This window comes from Gouania willdenowi, chromosome 19, assembly GCF_900634775.1.
Source record: "Gouania willdenowi chromosome 19, fGouWil2.1, whole genome shotgun sequence".
Lineage (NCBI taxonomy): Eukaryota > Metazoa > Chordata > Actinopteri > Blenniiformes > Gobiesocidae > Gouania > Gouania willdenowi.
The window spans coordinates 19,392,609-19,409,144 of NC_041062.1; the positions used below are offsets into that span (position 1 = coordinate 19,392,609).

Here is a 16,536-nt window from a genome sequence, read left to right on the forward strand (position 1 = left end):
GATCATTTCCAGTACTACAGTGAGTACTGAGAATGTTTAAAAATGGCCTCAGAACAAAAAGGTAAACCATAGCATGTATTGTTTAGCACGTGTGGGCAGCAGGTGAAGTAGCGACTCAATCAGTGATCAGTGTAGCTGGTGACTGCAGGTTTCCAGTCGTCTTTTTACTTCTTTTTTTGTGTGGATTCTCCCGTTCTTTACATCGATATTAATATTTATTTACAAGTTTAGGAAAAAAAAAAAAAAACAACATTCCTTGTGGCTTGAGGTAATTAATGCAGTTTTTAAATGTAGATTACGCCTTATTATTATCGATCACGAAACAACTGTTGTAATACATTTACTCCGCGATGGACTTCCTTAGTGTTTCTGGGAAGTTGTCATGGCAACGGCGATGTTTCAGGGATGAAAAGACGACCCTGTGCAACAGAAGGAGTGTGTGATGGAGCCTCTCAGTGTGAACATACACACTATTTCTACAGAAAACATCACACGTGAAATGGTTTTTAGTTTGTTTGTTTTTTTTCCTCTTCTTTCGCGCTGAGCTGAGAGCCCCATGTGTGGCCTGTTCTTGGTAGTGAAGTGGTGGAAGACTTTCCCAGGTCAAAGTATTATTCTTTGAATGCGTGTAAGCTTTGCTGTTATTTTACCCTCCTGGCTCTCCTTGGAGTCCCGGGGAGCCGAGCTTTCACAGATCACTGCAGAATGTCAGATGTTCCAACCGAACCGTGCTGCCTTATCCCTGAGCTTCAGGAGAACTCTCTGAGAGAAATGCCATTACACTCGACATAGCGATGATGCTGCATTTGGAAGCTCCTGGCCTTTGTATGTATGTATGCTTTTTGATGAGCTCATGAAATAAAACATGTTATAGCAATGCTTGGTTGTACACTTTCCAAAGAAAATAAAGTATAAGAAACTATTGGAGTGGCTTTATGTGTCATTATTTGTGTTGGGAGGGGCAAAAATAGGCCTCACAGCCCTGGGGTACACCCTGAACAGGCCCCCAGTTCATTATTTAAGATGCATGGTGAGAACATGCAAATTGGTAAAAGGTTAACTCATAACTATCAATTAACCTGTATGTTTCTGACAACTAGAAAACTGTAATAATCTTTAAAGCAGTGTTCCTCAACTGGTAGGTCGGGACCCAAAAGTACGTCATGGATCTGCACTGGGTGGGTCGCGAACAGCTGATGAAAAAATAAATACGTCATGTGCATCTCATGTTGGACTTGTCTTTTCTTTTGAAAGAAATGTATTTTGACAGGCATGCTGTGAAAAATATGTACATGTATGTTTACAGCTTTAAAGTTTGGCGTCCAATGAGTATATTTTTTTATAAAAACCACACACCTGTAAATTGTTCTTGGTATAGTTGCTGCAGTACCATACATGAACTGCTGGGTGCAGTGTCGCTTCAGCATTTACGTTGTGAAGAACTCTGCAACAGAAGAAGAACCAACCTAAAGTCTCAAGAGTTTGGAGCCATTTTACTGATAATTATATGACACCGGAGGTAGAACTAACATCTGTGACATGAAACAACAGTTGTATGTAGGGCTGAACGATTATTTGCATTTGCGATATATTATTTTCTATTCGCAAAGGGCTGAGTTTCGTTTTTTTCTTGTCTTGTCCTGTTAAGTTCAGCGAGTGTTTAAGAAGTCCAGTCCACATGAAACGTGAAGTTAATTAGATATGTTAATGAGGTAAAGCCACAGATTTGTTTGCTTTATTTTAATCTGTGCTTTAAAATGTGTATTTTATATTTATTTAAAGTTTAAATACATCTGAAGTGTTTTTTTATGAAACAGATTGATTTATTGCTTGTGTTCATTGAAAAATACATGACAAGAGGCCGTTTAAAAAAATAAGCGCATATTAAACCACAATATTCACAGCCCTAGTTGTGTTAAAATCAAAGCACCAGAAAACTATTTTTTGTTTGTTTTTTTTTTTTTTAAACTATACTGATCAAGTGTATGCAATATTACTGTAAGAATTTATTTATTAAAATGCAATTTTTAATGTAATAATTATAATCACTATTTCAAGATATGTGATTTATGATGATGCGGTTGGTGAGCTCATTAATGCCCTATGAGAGCCAGATGATGTTGAGAATATTGTAAAAAAAAAAAAAGGGGGGGGGGGGGGGGACGTCCATGATAATTTTAATGATGACGATGGAAAATGAATGTAACCAACAGAAGCCCAAATTATGACAAAAATACATTGTGTAACTGTACAATGTAAGAAAATGAATGGTTTCCAATTAGACCAATGTCTAATAAAGGCTCATTATGTGCGGAGTTGCATGATTTTAGTATGTGGAGTATGAAACATTATACATAAATTGAAACTAATGAACTTGCATTTCATTAATTCATGTGTTTTTGCACCATCTATTCTACACCCAGCAGGGCTTCAGGATGAGCAGGTTTGATGGATGAAGAGAATTTTTTTTTTGTGGCTTTTAAAGTGAGTCAAAGAAAAATGAAATAATGAACAATTTCTCTTAAATCGTGTCTTTCTTTCTTTATAGAACAAAAACATTTCCTTCATTTGAAAGCAGACTTGAGTCACATTATCACAAACCGTCAGTGACTTGCAAAAATCCCCCCAAAAAACAAGATGATCATCAAAGAATTAAAGATTTGAAGCTAAGCAGACTCACATTTTTTAATGATTCTCACATTCATAAAGAAGATGAAAATATTACAGTAACTGCACCAACATGCTGAGAAACACTTTACACAGGGTGAAATAAACTGAATCTATACACAGCCTCCTTCACTGTAAACACTGCACAGCTATAGGTTCACTGCACTGCAGATGATATCACCATGACGACCAGAGAAGCAGGAAATGACCATATACAGTGAGGTGTTGGTTGAGCAGCCGCCCACTGCGTGCTCGGGCCTCAGTGTCTGTACATCAAAAAGCTGCCTCTTATCTTTCACTAAAAAAAAGCCTTCAATTACAATTCCACCCACACGCTCTGCAACATGTGATTAGCAGCCGCCCTCCTGGGCTGCCTGTAATAACACTGTAATAACACTGTGTCGAGTGGTGCTTGGTTATTTCATTTTGATACAGGAAACTCAGAGCAGGATCAGAACAATGTGTTCCACATTTTCAGTATAAATGATGCATCGTTAATCCTTTTTTAATTCATTAAGATCACGTAAGCCAATGTCAGAAAGGCTATTATTGAGTTTTGTTCTTGGAAATTAATCTGAATCTTAGTCAAAATGTTATTTAAAAAGGCCAGAGAGAAGTTTCTATGTACCTTAGTGTCAAACTCAAGGCCTGTGGGCCCTTTAGAGCACTGGTTCTCACACCTTTTTGGCCCAAGTACCCCCTGATTTCTGAACGCAAGTACCCCCTTTGTCTGACTACAGCATTTTACTTAGAATACTATGAAAAAACTACTATATAGCAAAATGATGGAATGAATGAGTAATAAAAGGACTGAATCATAAAATAACCTAACCACTAAAGCGGACATGGGCTCGTCTGTAAACGGTTGCATTTACAGACCTTGGAGTTGCTGTTAGCTTAGCAATAAACAAGAAGAGATTCATCACCTTTATAATAAGTGTTGACTAGGTCACTGGGAGTGAGGTCCAAGGCCAAGGCAGGCTGACTTGATAATAATGTATCATGTTTTTCTGCAGTCAGTGTCTTCTCCTCTCCCTTCTCTCTCTGCTCTGTTTCAGGTTCTTGAAGCTGATGATGGCAGTTCCTGATCTGTGGTTCACGGCTCAACTAGTCTGAGACACTCTGATGTTCTATCTCTCTATCCTGTTCTGTTGGTCCTTCTGTCCACTAACCCCAACCAGTCGACGCAGATGGCTGCCACCTCTGAACCTCGTTCTAACAGAGATTTGTTCCTGTTAAAAGGGAGTTGTTTTTTCCCACTGTCGCTAAATGCTTGTTCATGTGAATCTTGTTGGGTTTTTTTCTTTCTTATTATGAATTTTATATTTTGATAAGTGCATTGAGATGACTTTGTTGTAAATTGTAATATACTGTACAAATAAAGTTGAATTTAATTGAACACACATTTTAAAGAATCTAATTTTGTAAATAAGTATTTAGTGCCTCCTGAATAGGATTATTTCTGTAGTTTTTTTTAATCATTTCCTGTCACTCCCACCTGATTTGGGACCCTTGTATACAAGATAATTTTGTGTCATTTTCTGTATTTTGCTGTTTGTCTGTTCTTTTTATTATTCAGTATATTTTCTTATTTTGAGTGTTTTTATGTTGGTATTATTTCACTATATTTTTCTCATATTGTGTGTTTTTGTCGTTTTGTTAGTTGCTGGTAATATTTAGTACGATTATCATTTTTAACTAAAAATAAACATAAAACCACATATTTTTTATGCTTTCATTTGTTAATAATCCTCTTTCTCAAGTACCCCTAGGTACACGTACCCCCATTTGAGAAACACTGCTTTAGAGCATCCAGGAGCCCGCAGGAGAAATAAAAAATTACAGACTAAACATGAACCATTGGGTAAATTACCAATCATTTCTGTTGGAGATATAACAGCTCCCCCAAATACATACTGTACTTTTACATGGCTCACAGATTTCCAATGCTTAAACCACACGATGGCAGTCATTTATAAATGCAAATTGTTGAAAAAACTCTCAATCTTTCCAAAATCCTGCATTTTTACTCAAAATATTCCACAAGATTTTGCCTAACTAAGTAGAAATTTGCCACAAAATCAAGGAAATGTACAAGGACAGATATCTATGTACTTTACATACTTTACATTTCCTTTATACCTGGAATTGCAAACTCAGGCACATTAGTGTGAAACTTACTCATTTTCTTCACCTATAGGCCACTTTAGTTCAAACTGATTTATATTTGACCTCAAACTTAAACAAGTTTGACACCTTGTTTTAATGAGTAACTAAACCCTCCAACAAATGCATGAAGTCGTGCTGATGATTAATCCTGATTTAACTCCAAGTATTTCAATTTAGCATATTTTGTTGTCAAATGTCAGTGACTGCCCTCTATGGGTTGAAACCAGGCTACAATGGATTTTTCCTATTGGCTGAGAACAAGATCATGTGACATCATTGGACCATCGCGCCTCACTGTTGTCTCCGCCCCCCTACAAGAACTAGCACTTGTCGACTTTTTGGTGAGTAGGTTGGATTGAGAGAATAGTCAATAGAGAGGTATATTGATTAATGATTTGTTAGCATAGCATAGATTGTTCATTGGAGATTTTACAGGATAGATTGGGCGTGACTTAACTGCTCCAGGAGCCCCACCCATAATCAAGATATTTTTTTTGATTTCCCTTTAGTGGCATGTCAACAAAACCCTGCAGGGTTTAGTTACTCTTTAGTTTAAGAATGAGAGTTTGTTCTTCTCTGTGTTTTAGACAATGTTACAGAAACAAAGTATCAAGCTGCTAATGGGAGGCTCTGAAGCCGTAAATTCTATGAATCCCCAAACGAATCTGTTTGTATAAAAAAAAAAAGAAGAAGAAGAAGAGGCGAAGCAGCTCAAAGTAATGTGATCTGTGAAATGATAAGAAAGTGAAGCACTTTAAACCACACTGATGAATCCCCTTTAGTTCACCCACGTATACACTATTCTACACTCATCTTTACAAATATTAAACATGATCACTTAGAAAAAAAAAATACTTTTAAAGTAATATCATAATACCTGGGCCAGTTAACTCTGTCGTTTATATCTGTTTATTGCAGTGTTGTGATGCAGAGCCTTTAAATGTTCTTGGACGCGTTGGTGAAAATATTCTAATGTTGTCAAACAAATGAAGGGCATGAACTTGGTCCAAGTAGTGGATTGTTTCTACTCTACTCAGCACCAACGTTGCTGTACATTAAACCCTGCGTCGCTCCTCATAAACCTACAGATGCACCTGGAGTTCTCATGCTTTTTTTTCCCCCCCCGAGAGTCTCTGTGTGTTCTTGGCACATTGGTTCCAAAGAGTGGAAAAGCAGTTCTTCACTTCTACCAGGCCAGAGGGGACGAGAGTCGGGGGCTTCTGGGATTCTCTGGAGTCTGAGTCTCATTAAGAGCTCTCTGCAATGGAAGAAATAGAACGTCTTCATGTTGGGTGTAAGAAGAAAAAAAGGGACTTTATGAAAGAAATTCACCAGTGGAGAACTGCTAAGAATCCTTAGAAAACTTCATTCTTTGATTATTCCGTTTTAAAACCATTTTTCCGTTTTTATTTGTTTTTACTGACTTGAAAGAAACAGCGTTTTTCTGTTTTAAAATTAAATCTTCTGTTTGTGTGATATTTGAATATTTACGGGGAAACTATGGATGAGAGCTTCTAATCCCACCATACAGAGTGGACCCACAGACGGGGGCAAACTTTTACTCTGCTGCGTTTGATAAAATGTATCATGTTGCCCACCTCACACCAATGGCAAAGAGGCGTAATTTGTGTGTCGATGACGTTTTGTTAGAGTTATTGATGCTGGAAGTCCGAATCTGTGAATATCTGCCAACTTTACCGAACAGTGTTACGGTCCAAATAGTATCCACATAAACTGGTGACTGACTATCGACTGTGAGGAACAACAGATGTTAGAAACTCTACCATTTGACACTTTTGCAAAAACAATTACACAGCTTTTTTGAGGGCAGTAAAAATATATATTTTTGCACATTTTAATACCGCTAGCCACTAACGGCAGCCGTCAACACACACAGACGATCACAAGAAACGAGGAGCACAAAGATTCATTACACCACCTCTGGTTCCTTTAATCACACATGTGCATGTTTTATGTAAACATCCTTTTTTCGGTTTTGATTTATTAATGTATTAATACCGTTTCTATTCACCAGTTCATCAGTAATGTGAGTTATGCGTTGCTCCTATTTTGTCCAGCAGTAAAAGTCCGCCCCCGTCTGTGGGTCCTCTCTGTGCAGTGAGCTTAAAACATGAAGCTCTCATTCTAGTTTCCCTTGAATATCCAAATATCTCACAAACAGAACAAGATTTAATTTTAAAACCGAAAAATGCTGCTTGTTTGGTTTTTGGTTTTTCTGTATTTCTGTTTTGGGTTTAAGTCAGTAAAACAAAATAACCACACTGTTTATTTGTTACTTTGATTTGGTTTTAAAATGGAATAACCAAAGAACGAAGGGTACACGAATTGTTAAGCTGAGGTTTTGTTTATTCAGACAAGGTTTTTCAGGATTTTTTTTTTTTTTATCTCCTGACACGTTTCGACTGTCAATTGTTAGTCTTCGTCAGAGGAGTTCTGCTGATCACCTTTGATGGTTCCTTTAAATAGCATGTTTAATATACACATTTGGCATTCTTTTCAAGAGGAAGACAACATGAATCTTGCTGGAACTATTACATGGAAATCAAGTGAAACTTCAAAGGAAACTTCAATGGCAATCGGCAGAAGTCAGGAGTTAAAAAATTCCTGAAAAACCTTGTCTGAATAAACAAAACCTCAACTTATTCTACAAGAAGACAAAAGGAATCTTTCATGGAGAACTGGCTTACGTCAAACTTGCAGATGAAGTCTGCAAAGATGCCAAAGAAACTATCTGTGCTGGTGGACTTTCCGTCTTCTCCAAAGAAAGAAACCACCTTTGAGAACTCCTCCATGGCTCGAGTTTGCAGAGACTCCAGAGACTGGATCGCTGGGTGGCTGTTCTCCAGAAAACTCTGCCAGTAGAAAAAGATTCACAAACCTTCACAAACCCTCACTGCTGAACCACTGCTAACATCTGCTTCCAAAGATGACACCGTACGCTCATGATGGAGGCAAAGTGGTCCTCGGAGGTGGGTGTGATCTTCTGACAGGCCGTCCTGATGTCTTGAATGGTGGCGTGGAGGTCGCTCAGTTCTGTGGTTATGACCCGCTGGTTCACTGGTACAGAAATGACAAGAACATTATGATGGAACAACTACAGATAGGCCATGCACAGATCAGGATATACACTATCTTTAACCTTTCTGTTTGTCACAACACTGAAGCTGCTACTCTCTGTAACCATGTGCTCATGGTTTTCCTCTAAAGCTGTGTTACTTTTGTACCTTTGGCTGCCAAAGGCACCGTTGTAAGTTCTCTAGAGAAGTTCAGCAGCTCAGGAAAGTGTTGACATAAGGACTTTGCCAGGATGTGGAGAAAAGTGAATTTTCCATCTACGGTTTTGGTCGTGCTGAGCTAAAAGAGCAAAAAAAGGAGTGAGAACACAATCAGGATGAAGAGTTTGTTGAATACGAGACATCTGCAGCGAACCTCAGTCAGAAAGTTGATCTTAAAACTGGTTGTTCTGTTGCTCTTGGGCTGACCGTTATTCAGGTAATTTCCCATCGCAAGAACGAACTGAGGAAACACAAATTGGGGTGTTACTGCATTTCTCCTGATATGTTTTTAAAAGCTGGGTGGTGAGCCTTGCTGTACCTCCAGGATTTTGGCCAGTTTCTTGCTGCCTCTGAGCTCCATTGACGCTTTGTAGATGTAATCGTAAGCTACCTTCAACTCCTCCGTCCTCTCCTGCAGAGTCGTCTTGAAGTAAAGACTTCGCAGACGAGTCTTATACTCGGGCACCATCAGCATCTAAAATATTGAAATATATTTGTACACTCAGATCCTTCAGGGATATTTATAAACACGTCCACAAGTGACTTTGATCTCCAGACACCTGAAAGATGAACTGGTCGGGCTCGCTGAGTTTGGCTGGGTCCTGTTCAAACTGCTCGTACTGTTTGACTTCGTCGTCGTCTGGAGCGTAGAGCAGCAGCTGTTTGATGTGAGCTGGTTCCAGTCTGCCTGTGGTCAAGTTCATCAGGACTGAACGCAGCTCTGCATGGGACAGCTTCAGGTGGGCAATGAGGATGGCTAAGGAGGAGGAGGGACAAACTCAGATTTACTCTCGGGTAGGGATGTAACGATTCACTCAACTCCCGATACGATTCGATTCACGATACTGGGTTCACGATATGATTTTCTCTCGATTTATTTTAGATTGAAAAATATTCCTTTATTTTTTTTGAGAAAAAAACTAGAAAATACTGTACTATTTTCCTTTTTTTTTCATTGCCAAAAGAATCCCTGGATAAACTATTCAAAACAATGCAATTTAACTAAAAATAAATCTTGAATGAAATAAATAAAGGAATAATACAAATGAAGAAGAAGCCTATTAATTAAAATTTTGGTTCTATAGTAAACGATGCAAAACTGCATAATAGTTATTTTTCTTTTTAAAAGTGCAACTGAAAATGTATTTTGTGTCTTAACAATTGGAGTTTAAAAAAAAAAAAAAAAAACAGTCTGCACTGTATTTACGTCACATATTTATTTGGACCAGCAGAGGGCGCTGGTAACCCAGTGGTCGGTTGGGATGCAGCTTTGCTGTGCAGTGAAGAAGAGATGCTATGCTAGCAGACATAGCTAGTAGAACAATGGGCTTTTTACAGATATTCACGTAATATTACAGATATTCTTTCGGTGCTAAAGGGGTAAGGAATCATTTATGAACATGTTTAAGAGTAGAAGGCGGCCAGAAAGAAAGTAGTAGCAGATTCTACCCGCCACCACAGCATTTGAACAAGAGAAGGATAAATATATAAAATTAGTTATTATTAAATTGTTCAAAAAACATTGCACATTAGACGGTAACCAAATAGAGGGTTTTCACGGTGCAACATCAACCCGGAAGTCGACATTTTGGAGATAAAGCAGCAGGTCTACAAACCGTACGCAGACAAGAAAATCCCAAATTTTGAGACGAAATGGTAGCAATTGCTCGTGTTTTTGGCTGTACCAATCAGTCAAACAGTGAGACACATTTGGAGTTTTTATAGACTGCCAAAAATAATATATCAGGGAGAACAATCTCACAAGTTATCAGAGGAAAGGAGGCACTTGTGGCTTGCAAAGCTAAACCAGGACCTACGAGGCAAAAATCTGGACTATTATGTATCATGATATCATCAACTACCTGGATTTCACCAAGCCCATACACAGCGTCAGTCAGTAAAATCGTATACGACCACAGTCCTTCAATTCCCACCGCCTCCATTTTCAACATTATTGTGCTCCAGTTTGCACTTCTATGTATACATAAAATACAAAAAAATGTAAGAAACCAACAATATCCAAGCAATAGCTGATAGATGTCAGTCGCAATAGGATCTTAACTTTAAATTTCCTAGATTCTGTGACTAATTTCTATTTAAGTAAAATACTATTAGAATAATTGAGGAAAATTGAAGGATTTTGTAACAATTTTGAGTTTTTTCAACACGTTAACATAAAAAATTACTGCAATTATGCGATATAAGCACCAGAAGTGTTGAGTATGATTCATGATTCCTCTGTAATTTGGACACGTGCTTTACTCCAATAAAAAACTATGGGATGATGGTATGGTACCAAAGAGTAAACCTTAAACATTCAGACAATAATAACTTTACAATGAAGAAATCTTGTACATAAATTGTTCTAGCAAAAGTAATTGGAAGATGAAATATGAAGTGGAATGAGAGAATAGGCTAGTTCAAACAAACGGAATCAAAAAGCTTAAGATGGAACCAGCATCAAGGTGGGAATCAAATGAACAGATATAAACTCTTATTACATTATTTAAAGGTGATAAGTGTAAGTCAGTGTTTTCATTAGATACTTCATCCAATCAGGTGTGAGATCCATCAGGTGTCCTCTTGTGCTACTCACAGGCATTGTAGGCTTTCTTGTGTGAGAGAATTTCCACCACGTCTTTCTTTTTTAGGTTCTCTGGCAGGAAGGCTGGCTCTGGAGGAGAGACTGATCATTTTAACAACAGTGTAAGAATGGATTCTCCAGGCACCGGGAAGGTCTAAACAAAAGCTAAGTCACATCAAGCCGACATGAGGCAGGTTGATGAGTTAATATCACAGCTGTGCTGCAAGGCCTGATCTTTATTTAAAAAAAACATAAAAATAAGTGCTTTTCCCCTTCTAGCAGATCTGTGATATTACTGAGGATATGGTGCCTTATGGAGAATGGACTGAAGAGGCAGAGTTATGGTCCGATGCAGGAATATGAAGAACATAACTGCAAAGGTACAAACAAAACACATGATGTCAACAATGTGCTGCTATACGAGGTTTGTTTGTTTTTTTTACCTACAGCGAAAGAGACGATGATTACATAAATAATGAAGTGATTACTGAGCAGAATGAAGAACAAGATATCAATCATACTGGGTCTGCGCTGAGTCCCAAAGTGCTGGTCGAGGTCCAGGTACTTCACCATGTCGCTGAGTTTGTCATATTCTGAATCTTCTCCGAGCTAAACAAAGACAAACAGAGAAAGATAAGTGACACTTTACTTGAAGTTTTCAACATAAAGACCAATTTTGGGAGTAACTAGGTATTTGTGTAATATATTACAGTAATATATTGCTTTTTGAAGTAACTCAGTAGTGTAACTCATTACAAAAGTGAAAAGTGGTAATATATTACTAGTTAAAATAAAGTAACTCAAGTTACATGCATATTTAATTTAAGTGCATATTTGCTTTGTTTTCTCACTGTTTGCAATTATTTGAGGAAAAAAGATGATTATTATAGTTAAATATTACTTATGGGGACTGGGAGGTCCATCAGAAGTTTGTTTTATATTATAATGGAATGAAAATAAGCTGGCCAGAGTGTTCCAATTATTACAATCATTCTTAATGAAATGTTTATTAATCTTTGTACATGTTTGCTTTGTGTGTATATATATATATATATATTTTTTTTTTAAGAAATTAGCAGCCACTCCTAAATTGTATAGCAAAGGTACGTCACAAACACAATATTCAATAAAACACTAAAATATATAGAACAGATTTATAAAATACAAGCAATGGCTATGTAGTCATTAGATTATTGCATTGTTTTTCAAACTTGGGGTCGGGTTGCCTTGAATTAAAATGGGGTCGAAAAAAAAAAAAAAAAAAAAAAAAAAGAATTTAGGTGAAAACAAATTAAAATTCTATTTTAAAATTTTTTGATTCATTATTATTTTTCAAATACACGTCACACAATAAATATCAAATAACTGTATCCTATAGTTTCTCAAATATAAGTCTAGTTCAAACAAAATGCAGTTCAAAAATATCTAAGGTTGCACACCAATATTAACTACTCTGTAACACACTTTAATAAACACGATCAAAAACTATTTGTGATATCAAAATGGGGTCACGACCCAAAAAAGGTTGGTAACCTCGGGGTTATAATAAATAAAGCTCATATATAATAATGCAAGAATACTAGTATAGTTTCCTGGTGAAAACTATACAGTAACAGTAACAGTAGTTCTAAACCAACAACCTGTCTTTTGGATCCAATCCCAACTCCACTATTTAAAGATGTTCTTCTACTAATTAGCATTAGTATGATGAACTGCATTAACTCGAGCAACAGGTTATGTACCACAGGCCTTTGTTCATATTAATCTTTCCTCAGCGCATGCCAGAGTTAATCATGGAGTTCCACAAGGTTCAGTTTTAGGACCAATACTCTTTACATTATATATGCTTAAACTAAGTAACATTATCAGAGAACATAATATAAATTTCCATTGCTATGCTGATGATACACAGCTCTATTTGTCAATGAAATCTGATGAAACTCATGAGTTATTAAAACTTCAGGCTTGTCTTAAAGATATCACATCCTGGATGAGCATAACTTTCTCCTTCTTAACCAGGATAAAACCGAAGTATTTGGTCCAAAACACCTTAGAGATAAATGATCAGAACAAATAGTGTCTCTGGATGGCATTACTCTGTCACCCAGCACCACAGTAAAAAACTTAGGCGTTTTCTTTGATACTGACTTATCCTTTAATTCTCATATTAAACAAATCACAAGGACAGCCTTCTTCTACGTCCGTATAATCTCTAAAATCAGGAACATCTTGGCCCAAAGTGATGCTGAAAAACTGATTCATGCATTTGTTACATCTAGATTAGATTATTGTAACTCTCTACTGTCAGGATGTCCCAGTAACTCACTAAATAGTCTCCAGTTAATCCAGAATGCTGCAGCTAGAATACTCTATCCTGTCTGTTCTCTTTCTGTCCACTAACCCCAACCAGTGAAGCAGATGGCTGACACCTCTGAGCCTGGTCCTGCTGGAGATTTTTTCCCACTGTCGCTGATTCATGTTAGTGTAAATTTGTTGTTTTTTTTTTGGTTTTTTTCTTACAAATTTCATATTTTGATAGCGCTTCGAGATGACTTTTGTTGTAATTTGCACTATATAAATAAAGTTGAATTTAATTTAATTGAACTTACAGTAGGGTCCCAACAAGATGGTTGGTGGTGCTACGCCCCTGTTCATGATACCTTATTCATGCTAATGATAGCGTAATGTCAGCCTTATTCATAAGTAAAGAAAGATCTTTTATAGAGCTCTAGGTTTGAATCAAAGAACAGAACAAATAGTCTGCAAATAATCTTAATTACAGGTGTGATGCACTGCAGTTGTGACTCAGAGGCACAGAAGGAGTTTGTTCCGTTTATGGGAAAGTGAGACGTGGGAGTGCTGAGAGATCCAACAGCCGTGGTGGGAACATTCACAGGTCTGATTATCAGACACTTCTGTGCACAGTGAACATATCTACACGCTGCTCACCTGACCCCATATCGTTCCCTCGGAGTTCTCCACCTGTTCCCAGCGAAGCCTCTTCACACTCATGTGGTTTGTGTCTGACGCCTTGGGCAGCGGAGGTGGGTCACTGGGTGGAGGCAAAGGCGGAGGTGGAGGTGGTGGAGCCTTGGAGAACAACAACATTAACACCTCAGAAAAAACACTTGTTTCTTACAAACATCCAATTTAAAGACATTTTTTTTCCCTTTCTGCCTTTTTTTTTTTATCCCAAAACGGAGTTAACAGCAATGAGTAACGTGTTAAGTAAAGTGACAAAGAATGAGTAACAAGTGGCAAAAAATAGTCCAAAAGTGGCAGATACATGGCAAGAAAAGAGTGAAAAGTGACTAAAATGGGCCAAAAGCAGTCAAGAGTGGAAAAAAATTGACAAAAAAGAGGAAACAGGTGGTATGCATACTTGTCAAGTTTTGGATTTGAAAATAAGGGAAATTTTCTTGCGCCCAATACCAGCCGTCCCACCTGCCCAACCAAGCTCCAGTATCCCTTATATTTTAAGACAGATGTACAAGAAATCTAAAACACCCACTTGTCAACCACTTACTAAATACAATGATGTGATTAGAATCTGGTAGGTCGACTATTATTGTCTTAATAATGCTGTGAACATTCCTACTAGGGCTGGGTGATATGGACCAAAACTCATATCTCAATATTTTTTCTCAAAATGGTGATATATGATATAAATCTAGATAATTTTATCAAATAAACTCTGACCAGAAAGACAATTCTGGGTTTAATTTGCTGATGCAAAATGCTACACAGGGACATTTATTAACAAACAGATGATCAATATGTGACACTCATTAATCATCTAACTCAGCTTTACATGTTGTTCTGAGAAGTAAAAGCAGCGGCTCCGAAAAATTGTATTTTGATACATAATGTAATATATATATATATATATATATATATATATATATATATATATATATATATATATATATATTGATATATGAAATGTTATAGTTTTCTATATAATTTAGACATAAAGAGCCACATGTTGAGTATCACTGACCTAATAACAGCTTTGTCATGGTTTTAGTAAATTAATTTAATAAACTAAACACCCTCACTTTGTAAATGGCTGCTCCACCCCTGCAATAGCCTGGTAAGTTCAAAAGCTTCCTCCCTGCTGCTATTTATCTTTGATTGTTATACATCAAAACAAGGATCTTTCTGAAGAATTCAGCATTCTTCTAAGGTTTTTTTTCTTTTTCTTTGTTTGGACTTTTTTTTCTATTTAAAGAACAAAGAACTTAAAAACTCACTCAAGAATACATGTTTTTTCCTTAAGACTACCCAAAGATGCTGTTTTACTGCTAAAGAAAGCAAAGCAGCTTCTAGACATGATAGAACCTCCCCCGTGTTTGACTGGAGGCAAGATAAGAAGTCTTAAATGAGTCATCATTTGTCCCATAACCAAACCGATGTGCTCCATTATGAGTCGCTCTACCTGCTGTGTCTGTTGCTCCTGCCTTGAACTTTCGTAGGTTTTGGTGTGACTAGGAAGGGAGGAGTGAGAGGTTGGAGGCTGGGAGTGCTGGGAGCAACCTGTGGAGCCTTGGTTCTGATGCAGGGATGGATTATGGTCCCTAAGCGAAGGAGGCAGTGGGCCCTGGTAACTGTGCTGATGGTGGAGCTGATGGTGTCTCTGGAGGACCAGCTGAGTGGGTCTCAACATTTGGGGCGAGGTCTGGCAGATTGGCTGTGGTTGGCTGAGCTGACGAGGGAGGTGCCCGGGGCGAGACGAGCGCAACGTGGTGGTGGTGGATAGGATGGTGTGGCCGTGGGAGAGCCGTGAGGAGGATGGCTGGAAACGCTGGTGACTTTTCTCTACTCCGTCTCTACTGCAGAGCACGTTGTGATGGGGGGCGTGGCTAGAGAGGAGGGTTCCTGGGGGAGGAGGAGGGGGAGGGATGATGGGATGGTGTGGCTGAAATGGCATTCGGCTACGGGGGGCGTGTTCTGGAGAGAACCGCACAGGTGGTGAGGGGTCGGTAAATGGAATGGGAGGAGGTATCAGAGCCTGGAAGGGTGGAGGAGGTGGGGGGCTCTGGTTAGGAGGCGGGGGGATTGGTTGTGTTTCCAAAACATAGGATGGAGATGAAGCGTCATCGCTGCTACAATGGTCCTCACTGCTCCCTCTGATCAGGTGACGGGGCATGAAGCCGCGGTCCTGGTCGTCCTGGAAACACATCTGGATAGAGGAGAGGTGCACTGTTACAATAACGACCACAACTTTCACCAATCTTTTACATTTCTTTAAAACAAACTGAACTTTAAACAACAGCTGGGTCTGTTTTACAGAGTTCATGGTTCTATATATATATACTGTATATATAATGAATGTCACGGTACTGACATTATCACAATACTGCGGTATTACAAGTGCCTCAATATTGTTGTGGTTTCAGAATAAACTACAAGTACCATAATGCTTTGTGGCGTCGTCATAGGTTACAGGCAGCTGAGCCCAACAGAGGAGTTTGAAGAACTTGTGCATGATGAAGCGGCTACAAGTCAGAGGAGGTGTAGATACAGTTTGGTTTCACCACATCCAGAAACCATAAAGGAGAAAAGGTGAACAATACGCAAACACTACAAGTGTAGGCTATCGTGTGCTACTCTTCTGGAAATACCAGCAACATGAGAAGCTACTTAACAACCCTAACCCTAAGGTTTAAGGATCGTGTCAAACAAACAATCCAGTCTGGTAAAAAAAAAACTCTAAAGGAAGCATTTACAACCATGGTCCCTCAGAACAACTCAAGGCCTCAAGAAATAACAAGAGACGTCGAGTAGTTACGGCCGTTTTCTGTTGTTGACATCAAGGGC

General features: G+C 38.2%; 1 protein-coding gene across 4 annotated transcripts in view; it reads right to left on the bottom strand.

The window, feature by feature from the left end:
- Nucleotides 1–4,388: 4,388 nt before the first annotated feature.
- The window catches only part of grid2ipb (glutamate receptor, ionotropic, delta 2 (Grid2) interacting protein, b), a 45,672-nt gene continuing 33,524 nt past the window's right edge, over nt 4,389–16,536 (bottom strand). For 2 of the 4 annotated variants that reach the window (XM_028475653.1, XM_028475655.1), the window contains 11 exons: nt 15,155–15,898; nt 13,666–13,806; nt 11,238–11,325; nt 10,729–10,806; nt 8,693–8,889; nt 8,452–8,607; nt 8,287–8,373; nt 8,082–8,211; nt 7,796–7,914; nt 7,545–7,709; nt 4,389–6,094 (listed from right to left, as the gene is read on the bottom strand). In XM_028475653.1, the coding sequence (XP_028331454.1) occupies nt 6,023–6,094; nt 7,545–7,709; nt 7,796–7,914; nt 8,082–8,211; nt 8,287–8,373; nt 8,452–8,607; nt 8,693–8,889; nt 10,729–10,806; nt 11,238–11,325; nt 13,666–13,806; nt 15,155–15,898 (1,977 nt within the window). In that variant the 3' untranslated portion in view covers nt 4,389–6,022. Of the gene's footprint in view, nt 6,095–7,544; nt 7,710–7,795; nt 7,915–8,081; nt 8,212–8,286; nt 8,374–8,451; nt 8,608–8,692; nt 8,890–10,728; nt 10,819–11,237; nt 11,326–13,665; nt 13,807–15,154; nt 15,899–16,536 lie in introns of all 4 variants that reach the window. The other 2 variants (XM_028475652.1, XM_028475654.1) reach the window with 1 other exon arrangement.